Source organism: Stegastes partitus, unplaced genomic scaffold (genome assembly GCF_000690725.1).
Source record: "Stegastes partitus isolate 25-593 unplaced genomic scaffold, Stegastes_partitus-1.0.2 Scaffold1545, whole genome shotgun sequence".
Classification (NCBI taxonomy): domain Eukaryota; kingdom Metazoa; phylum Chordata; class Actinopteri; family Pomacentridae; genus Stegastes; species Stegastes partitus.
This window is the reverse complement of record NW_007579276.1, coordinates 149349-160738: the sequence shown is the minus strand read 5'-3', so window position 1 is coordinate 160738 and position 11390 is coordinate 149349. Positions and strand designations below refer to the sequence as shown.

General features: G+C 42.4%; 1 protein-coding gene across 1 annotated transcript in view; it reads left to right on the top strand.

Annotated features, from left to right (window-relative positions):
* dmd (dystrophin) overlaps positions 1 to 11390 on the top strand; it is a 123849-nt gene that overhangs the window by 10559 nt on the left and 101900 nt on the right. Inside the window, exons 6-8 of the mRNA XM_008300463.1 lie at positions 1135 to 1327; positions 4944 to 5089; positions 10462 to 10562. Coding sequence (XP_008298685.1) covers positions 1135 to 1327; positions 4944 to 5089; positions 10462 to 10562 — 440 coding nt within the window. The remainder of the gene's footprint in view (positions 1 to 1134; positions 1328 to 4943; positions 5090 to 10461; positions 10563 to 11390) is intronic.

Below are 11390 nucleotides of genomic sequence, written 5' to 3'. Positions count from 1 at the left end.
TGTGAGCCTATATGGTGAACTAAAGATGTTAGAGAGGAGAAAGCTGCATTTGTCTTCTCTGAGTCGTCTTCTCCAAGCACAGCAGTGTATCAGGGCCGGTCCGGAGTACCGACCCTGTAATAGGTACTTAGTTCTCTCCCAAAAACAGCTCTGAAAAAGATTTAACAGGGATGGTTTAAAATATTTAAAAGTTAACCAGTCACCACCCTGAACCAAGCAAAAGATTACTGCAGCTTCTTCAGAGCATGTTCAGTAGCATCTCCTGCAACATTACATCATCACCTCCACGCGTCCGTCTTATCTCACACCTTTCCAGGCCTCTCGTTTCAATACGAGTCAGCATGGAACATTAAAAGTCCGCTGGAGGTTAAGTCTGCATTCTACTCATAGAGCTAAGATTTGGTTAATTCGTTCCACTAGGTCCCGACAGACACAGCTGTCTTTTCAACTGGAAGACACAGTGATCTCAGACCAGAACTGTTTTATGTGCTTGTTTGTGAACTCAAGGACGCGTTATGGTCAAAATGTAAAGAGTTTTCAGTGTAAATCTGCCAGTATTGTTGCTGTAAAAATAATAAAAATGCACCATTCAGTTCTAGAAAGCTTGACAGACACAGCAGCAGTAACTGATAATGCAGGACTGAATCAAGTTAACATGAACTTCTGCCTTCTTGCCAATACAAACTAAATGCTAACAAGTACAGTAATTCCTCTCTCCAGTTGTCCTTGTTCTCTCTGTGCAGTTTGGGAGAAATCCTTTCGCAGCTGTATTTCAGTTTTGCTGAGCTGGTCCAATTTCCTGCTTGACTTCCTGTTCGTTTGCACTTGAAACTATGTTTAAACATTTCTGTAAAATAAAACTGATTAAGCATAAGGTTAATGGAGTGGAACTTTAAAAATGGAAAAAAAGAAACACACTTTTCCAGAGGTCAGTTTTTATTGGACTGGTCCATATGGAGTTGAGTAGTTCAATTGATTTTCTTCCCCCACACGCACACACACACACACACACACACACACACACACACACACAGTCTCCATGGCGACCACAGAGGAGATGGTAAATGTGATGGATTAACACTCTCTCGCCCTCTCTATGAACTGACCCTCTTTTTCCACTCCTTGTCCCGGCAGGAGGAGGTGGCTCGCCTGGAATCCCTGCAGCCCCAGGTGGACCTCCTGGAGAAGCAGCTGAAGGAGCTGAAAGAGGAGAAGGAAGGGGACGAGGACCCTTCAGCCTTCCTAGATGCTGACATCAACGCCTTCAAAGAGCACTACCAGAATGTCCTGGAGGATCTGAGGGCCAGAGAGAGGCAGCTTCATTTGGGTGAGAGAGAAGAAATGCTGGTTTAAAGCAGGTCTTTACAAGTATATGTAGAGCTTTGTTCACAACTATATATACGAGTGTACTTGACTGATCCCTTAGTTAAAGTACCGGCTCAGCCACGGTAGATAGGGCTGAAAGCCTTGACAGTGGCGCTTTGTGCTGGGGCTTGAACCCTCCAACCTTGAACCCCCTACTTCTGATCAGGAACCCAATGCCTTATCTGCTGAGCCACAGCTACCCTGTTGTAGAGATGGCCTGGTTTACTGCATTTCAACATTTGGTTTGTGCAGCTTGCCATGGTCTTTGCTGCATTTCTAAAATGTCCAGATTGCAGATTTGGACATCATTTTTATCATATGTGTCACCACACCAGCTTGACTGCTACCTGTGGCAATTTGCCAATGCTGCTGACCTCGGCACACAAAGCGTCCAAAACAATCCAACTAAGCTTTAGCATTGACTAGCCGTGTAAACTCCAGTCACACGTGCCACATTATGCAGTTATATATATATATATATATCATGTTTCTGGTCACCTGGCAAGCAGTGTTCAGCATTAACTCCCTTGATCAGAACAGACCTGTCCATTTGGGCATCCCCAGAGGGAAAGAGTTGCCAGAACAATGGCTTCATAAAATACTTCTAATTCTACTTTATACCAACATTAAGGGAGGATTGATCATTTGGTCCAACGGCAGGTCACACTGTGTGTTTCCTTCACATCAGACAGGTGAGCTGTGACACAGTGACAGTAAAGGTTTAAACCACTTGTTACACAGCAGCTGTCTTCAGGTTGAGGGTTGAGCTTCATCACAGCTGTCGGTATGTTTTTGTTTTAGTCTTGGTACACTAGTGACATTATTATGACAAGTAGACAGAACTTCCAATGTGTGCATTATTAGGAAATGACACTTGGAGTCTCCGTTGCTGTCTTTGGTGGGTATATCTGACTGAAGATGTGAAGAACATTCTGTCAACATGTCTGATGAGAGACTGGTGTCACTTTAACAGGCTGGTGAAGTAGCAGCTTTACATATCCAACTGAGCACCTCTGCTGTTTGGTGTTGAGCAGTGGATTTTTAGTACTTTATCTCTGAAAACAGCCAACACTATGAAAGTGGAGGGATGAAACCAAACAGTGCAGCTGGAAGCCAACAGTCACTATATTGCCTTTCAAATGCAAAGAGCAGCATCCATGCAAATAGTAACGCTCTGAACAAAGGTTTGGTGGCTCTTCAGTCAAATGGTTTAACAGGTACGTTAAACAATCACACAGTTCTGCTGGTTGTTAATATTTATAAACGAATGAAATGAAATGAAAAATACTTTATTTATCCCAGAAGGGAAATTCAGTAAATATTTTATATATATATATATATATATATAAATATTATACAGGGGAAATGCAGAATTAACAACAAAAAAAAGTGCTATCTTCCTCGGTTTCTTTACCGTTCATTTAATAATTAATTATGAAGTAAAAATATCGGCATCTAAATGCATCTTAACCATAAAATCACATGACATGACTAGAAACAGCGGCTGTGTTGTGAAGCTAGGCTACTCAGCATTTTAACATCTTAGCTCTCAGACACTTCTCTGTTCTCTACAGTACAATTTAGAATTCAGTTTTTGTCTCATTTATGTGGTCACAAACTCAATTTCATGAATATCTAAGCACCAGAGCTTATTTTTAGATTCTATTCAGGAAGTAAAAGCAGATGAATTGTCTATATCTATCTGGTTTTATGTCTCTTTTGGATAGTTTTCTCACAGAGCTCTGGGACTTGCAAACAAGAAATACGACAAGCTGCTTCGTATGGAGACGCTGGCCCTTAAAATAACCACACAAACATGCTTGCACTGTGTCACATTCATTCCAACTACTGCCTGCTGTTTATATTTTCCAGCTCAGTGGGTCTTATGGAGTTTCAAGGTGGGAGGGATCAGAAATGGTTCCAGGAGTGTTTTCTCCTCATATTCAAATTTCAGTCTTTTTCTTTTAATATTATCCTTAATGTTTGCTGAATATAGGGACTGAGGACTCTTCTGGATAATGTCAGACTCATATAGGTTTGTGTTCAGACCATCAGTTTGAGTTATTTTAGCTCAACACCAGCAGTTAGAGACGGGTCATGTTTGGCATAGTGTAAATAGTACAATGTCCAGGAGCCTCAGCCACTGTTGATATGGAAAAGAAGTGACGAGTCTCTTATGCTGGTTTTATCCACAAATGCACCAGAAACTTGAAAGAGGCTGATTAAAGCTGCAGACGGTAAAATGAGTTTTGTCAAAACTACAATTTTTAGCTTCCACCCGCTGCAGAGTTCATGTGTTTTTAATGCTAATACACACTTTGGGGGCTGCACGGTGGGTCTGTGGTTAGCGCCGTTGCCTCACAGCTAGAAGGTCGTGGCACTGGTTGTTCTTGTGTGTTTTCTGGTATTGTTGTGGACTTTCAGTTCTTAGCCATTTCAAAACAAAAAAAAACAAATAAAATCATCATTTTCTCTCCATATTTTCCTCAGGCCCATGCTCTGGGTTCTTTAGAGAATATCCTGTAAGTGGCTGAAAGTTCACAGCCTGTCGCAGCACACACACCGTATCACACTGACTTGGAGGGATAAACGTGTCCACCCACAAGAGCAACAACAACCCAGCAGTCAGCACAGACACACTTGTTTTGACTGCTGGACAATGAAACTAATTTTACTTAGATCATACAAACACATTGGCAGCCTGCAGCAACGTCCACAGTGTGGGTAGATGCATTCAGTTATATCACAGAGTGTTTATGTGTTTGATTTGACACATGTTGGAAAAGGTTGTTTAATACATAAATCTGCCAGAAAATAGAACTTTTTATGCTGCATGATAGTAATTATTTATTTCCCAGACTGAGCTAAAAAATCAAGTCAAAGATGCTAATATTTAAACCTACCTATGGTCAGCCTTGGATATCATAGTGTCTTATCATTACCAGCTCCAGGTGCATTAATGCTCACGCAGACTGTTAGGAATTATATGATCTGCTGGCTTTGTACAATATCTACATGCCACTTATGAAAAAAGAAAGTTAAGTAATTGTAAAACTGACTGAGAAGTTCACTTTGAGAGGAAGAGGAAAATCAAAAAGTCTACCAACATTTAAAGTTAGTGAAGTTACCAACAAACCAAATCCAACAAATCAGTTGTAACGGCTTCATACTACTACAAACTACTCACTCGACGTTTCATGGATACACAGTCCTGCACAAACATGTTAGACTCCTAACCATCCCCAGTACCATGGGACGTCTGACAGCTCCTGAATCCATTCTGCAGCAGCATCCATATTATTTATCAATAAAACAATCCTCCCTCCTAGAGGTACAAGCTTCATTAATGGCCACTCCAGAGTGCAATCTGTCTTATGAATGTGCTGCCATGCATGGTACCTGTCTACCATGAGGAGCAGCTCTGGGTTCACTTCGGTGCATGGCGGGACCAGAGGTTTGAACTGTTGGGATTAGTGGACACCCTGCTCAGACATACACCGTGTGCAGTGCTGTAACAGGCGCCTATCATCTGACGGCCTCTGTGACGTGTCTCTCTGTCTTTCGGCGTCTGTCTCTAGTTTTGGAGAGCCTGCCCCCGGCCCGTTACAAGGAGACCATAGCCACGCTGTTGGCATGGTTACAGCAGTGCGAGGCCAAGCTGGCCATCCCATCGACGGCTGTTACAGAATATCCTGTGATGGAACAGAGACTGAAAGACATTCAGGTACACACACACACACACACACACACACACACACACACGCACACACTTGCAGTGACATGTTCCTGTTATCTGGAGTTTGTGTATTTAGAGGTGCTGTGATTTCTATTATGTGCTGTCAGATCCATGTACGTGATTGGAAATTGTTCTTATCTATGCTTCTGGTTCATATTCACACACAGGGATGCATGTTGTGCTGTGGAACATACACATTCATTCATTTATCTTCAGTGAGTTTTCAGGATGTATTCTGCTGTTGTGTTGCAGCTTAACAGAGGAGCATGATGAGGTTCTGCTGCTCCAGAACTCCACTCTTAATTAGATCAATAAGATGAAATAAATCATGTAAAACTGAGAGTTTAGCGATTTTGATGCTAAAACTAAACAGAATGACAGTGGTGTTGTAGTTCACGCCAGTCCACTGTAGCTAAACAAGCTGAATGAGTGTTTAGTCCCAGGTATGAATGATGACAGAGAAAGTTAGTGGCACGAAGGTTTGTCATATTCAGATTAGTGAATACCAAAATTATGACTGTTATACAATACCTGCCTTAGTACCAACATGACATTACAGTTCAGCTCTTTTCACGAACCCTCTGAACACCCAGCAGTCTCTTTGTTATCCTTCAACTTATATCGAAGTGTTTTCACCTCTTACACTTTAACTGGCATCAGAGTTATTTTCATTGCTTGAACTTTGTCCTGAATTTCCCTCTGGGATTAAGAAAGTCAGTCTAAGTCTAACTTGGACAGTTTGAGTCTAACAAAGATTGCTTTCAGTCACATTCTCTAACTTGTGGACATTGTTTTGAAGACTAACCTGAGCTTGAATCGAGCAGAGTCGTGTTGGAGGTGGTTGTAGTGGCATATCACTCTGAAATAAAAAACTGGTAATTATTTTATTAGGTGGACATACTACAACCTCACCATCTACCCAGGCTTTATCTGATAGATAGATTCGCTCTGTACTACTGTGTATGCTCTTGACAACACTGCTGTTCAGATCTATTTACAAATTCCCATAAAATGCCAAAATGGGACTGGCCCTATAATCCTGTGAGGGGATATAACACTGTAATCAGTTTTTACTACAAGTAGTAAAGTTATATTGCCCCTGGCAATGCCAAACTGCCAAAGCAGCACTCTTTTAAAAGGATGCTTTCTGCTGTTTTTTTGCGGTAGCAGGCAGAGGACAGAGAAGGGAGAGAAAACAGATGGTATGGCCCATTAACCTAAAGACTGATTCATCTCCACCACCTAGTCAGTAAACTGTACGCATCTGATACACCAAGATATCCTCAAATCACGGCCGTAAAAATGAAATCACTGTAGAATGACTCGTTAGGGAAGCTTGAGTGGGCTTTTTAGAAGAAAAGGTCATTTTTGAGGTTTGCCTGGGACACAACCAAGTCTTAGTGGCAAAGGAGGTTTTTTAGGTGGCAAGTTACAGTACAGGGCTGCAGGTGTCTCGGTGGTTAGTACCGTCACCTCCCAGCTAGAAGGTTGCTGGTTCACATCCCAGTGAGGACGCCCGGAGTCTTCATGTTCTCCCCGTGCAGCGTGGGTTCTCTCCGGGTTCTCCGGCTTCCTCCCACAGTCCAGAAACATGCTGAGGTTAATTGGTGATTGTAAATTGTCCGTAGGTGTGAATGTGAGTGTGCTTGGTTGTCTGTCTCTAAGTGTAGCCCTGTGATAGACTGGCGACCTGTCCAGGGTGTCCCCTGCCTTCGCCCTAAGTCGGCTGGGATAGGCTCCCGCCCCCCGCCACCCTAGTGAGGATTAGGCGATGTTTAGATAATGGTTGGATGGATGTTCTTTCATAGCTTGCTATTGTCCTGTATCCTGTGAGCTGTGACCTTGATTTGAAGCAGCAAAACCATCAGAAACCATAAGAAGCATTTTAATTCTAGTCAAAACCAGCGATATGATGAAGCCTGACTTGCAGAGAGGACACTGGAGCGGGTCTGATGTCGGTGTGAGTGTGTTTGTGCGTTTGATTATGAGTTGATTATAAGTGAGCCAAATCCGAGTGGAGAAAATCAGTGTTTCTGTTTATCACAGTGTCCACCCACAGACACACACAGCACAGAAAAAGTGCTGCGAGTGTCAGGTACATACAGTCAGAGGCGAAGGTACACACACATTTCACTGTGTCAGTGTTAATCTGTATTTACAGTAAAAAGAATACAAGTCTTATGTCCTTTATAAATTACTTTGTTGGCGTTTCTAAAGTGCTGATTTTTATCTCTGACTTAAGTCAAGGTCACACCATGGAAGAAAGTGTGTGTGCGTGTACATGTTTGTGTCCTGTCTGAATTTGATAATGGTCCTGTAGCGAGCTGAGAGATCAAGCCTTGCAGCCTGAGATTAATTAAAGTTGATTGTAGATTATAACAGGAACCCATCCTGCATACTAACAAGCCAATTTATTGTGTTATTTCAGCACAACTCGTTCGCCTCTCATAGCCGGTGATTTTCACTCGTGTGTACGCTCGTACGCAAATGTTTGTGGCTGGAAACAATCACTCTACACAAATAACACTATCTCCTCTCATTCTGGTTATATAAAGTAAAGGACCACTGCTGATAGATGGATGGATAGATAGATAGATAGATAGATAGATAGATAGATAGATAGATAGATAGATAGATAGATAGATAGACAGATGTTGTCTGTTCAGTCAGTTACAGTTAAAGTATCAGAGATCTGTCTGTGATTCCTGACAAAACTGGATAAAAATCATCGAGAGAAAGAAGGAAAGAAGCTTGATCTTGACACAGAAATCCACCGTGATGCCTCTGTGCTTGAGCTTCAGGTTGAAGCAGCAGGACTGTGTGTACGCCATGCTAGCTGAGCTATGGCGTCTCCTCTATGGCCTGTGCTTGAACTAAGCTAGACTAAGCCTCTGAGCTATCTTGGTGTGAACAAGGCTTTCTTTTCAAAAATGTGCACTGCAGATCACCGAAGGTTCAGCAGGAATACCCTCATCCATTCACTCGTAATTTAACCTGCAAGGCAGGGTAAGCAAAACCAAATGGTGCGAGAAGCTTTTCATTACTAAATGTTAAGTGTGGCAGCCAAGTGGTAAGTTGACTCGTGACTCCTCATGCTTGCTCTCACTTCTGTCCTCACTCTGTGACCTGTAATATAATAGACAAGCTGCTGAAATGACTTCATGCCCAGAGCATTTAGGCTCTGTTGCCTTGAGTTGTGAGAGAACACACCGTAGATGGTTGTCCAGCTAGTCATGTGAAGATGTGACACGTGTTTTCAACTGTGTTTGTACAGACACTGGTTGATAAATGGATCAGGAAAATGCCAGCATGCTGACTGATTTGTGGATGAACATGTTGCTAACACTCTATAAAATATGCTCATTGACTGTATAAAACTACATATTTTATAAATATATACATACAGTCATGGGAAAAAATGATTAGACTACCTTGTTCAATTTCTTGTTCCTTTTCATGCCTGGTGCCACTAAAGGTACATTACCTGAAGAATACAATGAACAGAAAATGCAGCTGATTACATCATACTTTATGTCCTATTCGACACACTTAAGCTTAATTGTATTCCCTGTAGGGTATATGGGACTGCCACTAAGAGAACCTGAGTAACACAGCAGTCTGCTCCACCAGAGCTGCTAATTCAAGTCGCTGTATGTGTATTTTCAACCCAGCCGATTTGGTAATAAGACCTGTAGCGAATTTATGAAAGTGTTCTTAATAATTTGATCATGAAAAATGAAAGACATGGGACTCATTGGACGTGTATGAAAGCGTTTGTTCTCATCAGTATGTGCTTTATCTTTGAAGGAGAGCTTCCTGTTACTCAGGAGAACAGCACAGGTTCATCTCATCCCCACAATGACAGATTTGTGCCTGCTGTACGTTAGAACACTTCCGAAACACTGTCCGCTTCTCTTCCATTTTTGTCAGTAACACTGTGAAATTTGTCCACCTGAGACTTGCTCTGTCTTGCTTTAATATTGTAAAATCCCACGTTAAGCCTTTTTTAGTGACTCCTTCCTTCTTGTTGCAATTACAGTCCAATCCCAGAATCCACAGTTTATTTCCTGACTGCCTGCATCCCAGTGCAGTCCTCTATCTTGTACCTCTAATGTGCAATATTAACTTAAACAGCTCCTGAATCTCCATCATTATCTTGTGTCCCTGTCCTCATATCAGATTCATCAGGCCATGCTACAGCATTTATATTGTATTTTAATTTGCCAAGATATAAATAAACTGTGTCTCAGAGGCACAGATAGGTTAAAAGGAGAGATTGTTTTAGGTTTACATTTATCAGCAGCTTTCACCAGTCAGTCAGGGATGAAGTTGACTGATGCTGTTGTTCATGTCGTGATTCTACAGCTTGATGACGAGACTGTAGATGGAAACTGAACATAGGGACCATCTCAAAGCTGCACGCAGTACGGCCACAAGAGCAAATTTAAGATGAGATCAACTTTAATCATCCTGAAGGGAATTCTTAAATGTTTGCTGTATGTCTCCTTTTTGCCTCCGACCAACACTGTTTGAATCCTGATCTCCTCCTTCCCATCTCTCGTATTAATGCCCCATATGTTCCACATCCACTGCTCTTTTTCACCCAGACGACACATCTCCGACTTAGTTTAGACTGTTTTCTTTTTCAAATAGTGACAGTAGTTTTGTCTGTCGTGTTTTATAGCAATCATCTCAGTTTTTACATGCACATAGAAAGTCGAAGCACACAGATTTACAATAGTAATTCTTCCCAACTGGGGCTGCAGGTGGCTCAGTGGTTAGCACCGCCGCCTTGCAGCTAGAAGGTCGCCGTCCCGGTGAGGACTCCCGGGATCTTCCTGTGTGGAGTCTCCATGTTCTCCCCGTGCAGCGTGGGTTCTCTCCGGGTTCTCCGGCTTCCTCCCACAGTCCACAAACATGCTGAGGTTAATTGGTGATTGTAAATTGTCCGTAGGTGTGAATGTGAGTGTGCTTGGTTGTCTGTCTCTAAGTGTAGCCCTGTGATAGACTGGTTACCTGTCCAGGTGAACCTGCCTTCACCCTGAGTCAGCTGGGATAGGCTCCGCCCCCCATGACCCTGGTGAGGATTAAGGTGTAGAGATGATGGATGGACGGATTCTTCCCAACCGACATTTTGACTTGTCTTAATAGGAAAATCACGGTTGTTACAAGTTCCATGTCCCAGTCAGTCAGGACACTGTGGTAGTGACCCAGCATGAACAGGAGTATCACCGACAATACTACCACTGTGTGTCTGAACATCTACTGCTAGAAACGGCTCTGTACACTGCACTGCATCCCATACTCTGTCTTTTTCCTTTTCTCATTCCATGTGTTTGCTCCACCCCTCCACCCCACAGGCTCTCCAGGTGGCGATGGCCGAACACCAGGGAGAGGTGGACTATCTGACCGCAGCCGTAGAGCAGGTCTTCCAGAAAGCTCCCCCAGACATCAGCCAGAAGTAAGACAGGAGGAATTCAACTGAACTGTTGTATTTTCCAGTGCAGCAGCGTTGCCGCACCATCTCACATTTTTGTTTACTAATCTGTTATTTTGGACCCAAACCTAAGTTCAGTAGAATATTTTAGCAGATATTTGAAAAGTTTTATATGTTTTCAGACCTGGGAATTTGTACATTTTTACCTTCAAAAAGTCTTACCTGGGAAGCCATTTTATGGGTTTAGTGTCTCTGAAAATATAACTCACACAACCATTTAATATGATGAGGACACAGGGGATTATTTGCAGCAGATGTTTGAATGTTTTTGATTATTGGCCGTTGAAAATGGAAGAAAATGCAAATGTTTCAAACAAGGGTGGTATTTGGGCCCCAGCAAGCTCCTGTATATACCATTTAACACGAACCACAGTAGAATTTGATGTGTGGCGAGTACAGCAAGCCACGGTTCCAGTTTATTTTCCTTTGCTATTTTAACATGCCAAAACATAAGTACATGTGGGTCTATGTATAGTCATTGTGTGTGCAAAGTCACACCCCTATAGATACTGGACATGAGCACTGAACAGAGAAACTGATGATAATTCACCACACGAGCTCCTTTAAGTGGAAGCGGGCAGATTTTTGTCATCACTGGGCAATAATTTAATACTTTAACACTCGACTTTTCAGCTCATTGTAGTGAGTGGTCTGAGTGGTGTAGACTTCTCCACCCGGATCTGTTTTCATGCTTTAGAAGCTTTAGCCTGTGATTAGAGGTTTTCACCAATCACAGCTTTTTAAAAGTCACATTATGAATAGCAGCAGCGTTCACAGTGCAGGCAGGACGTG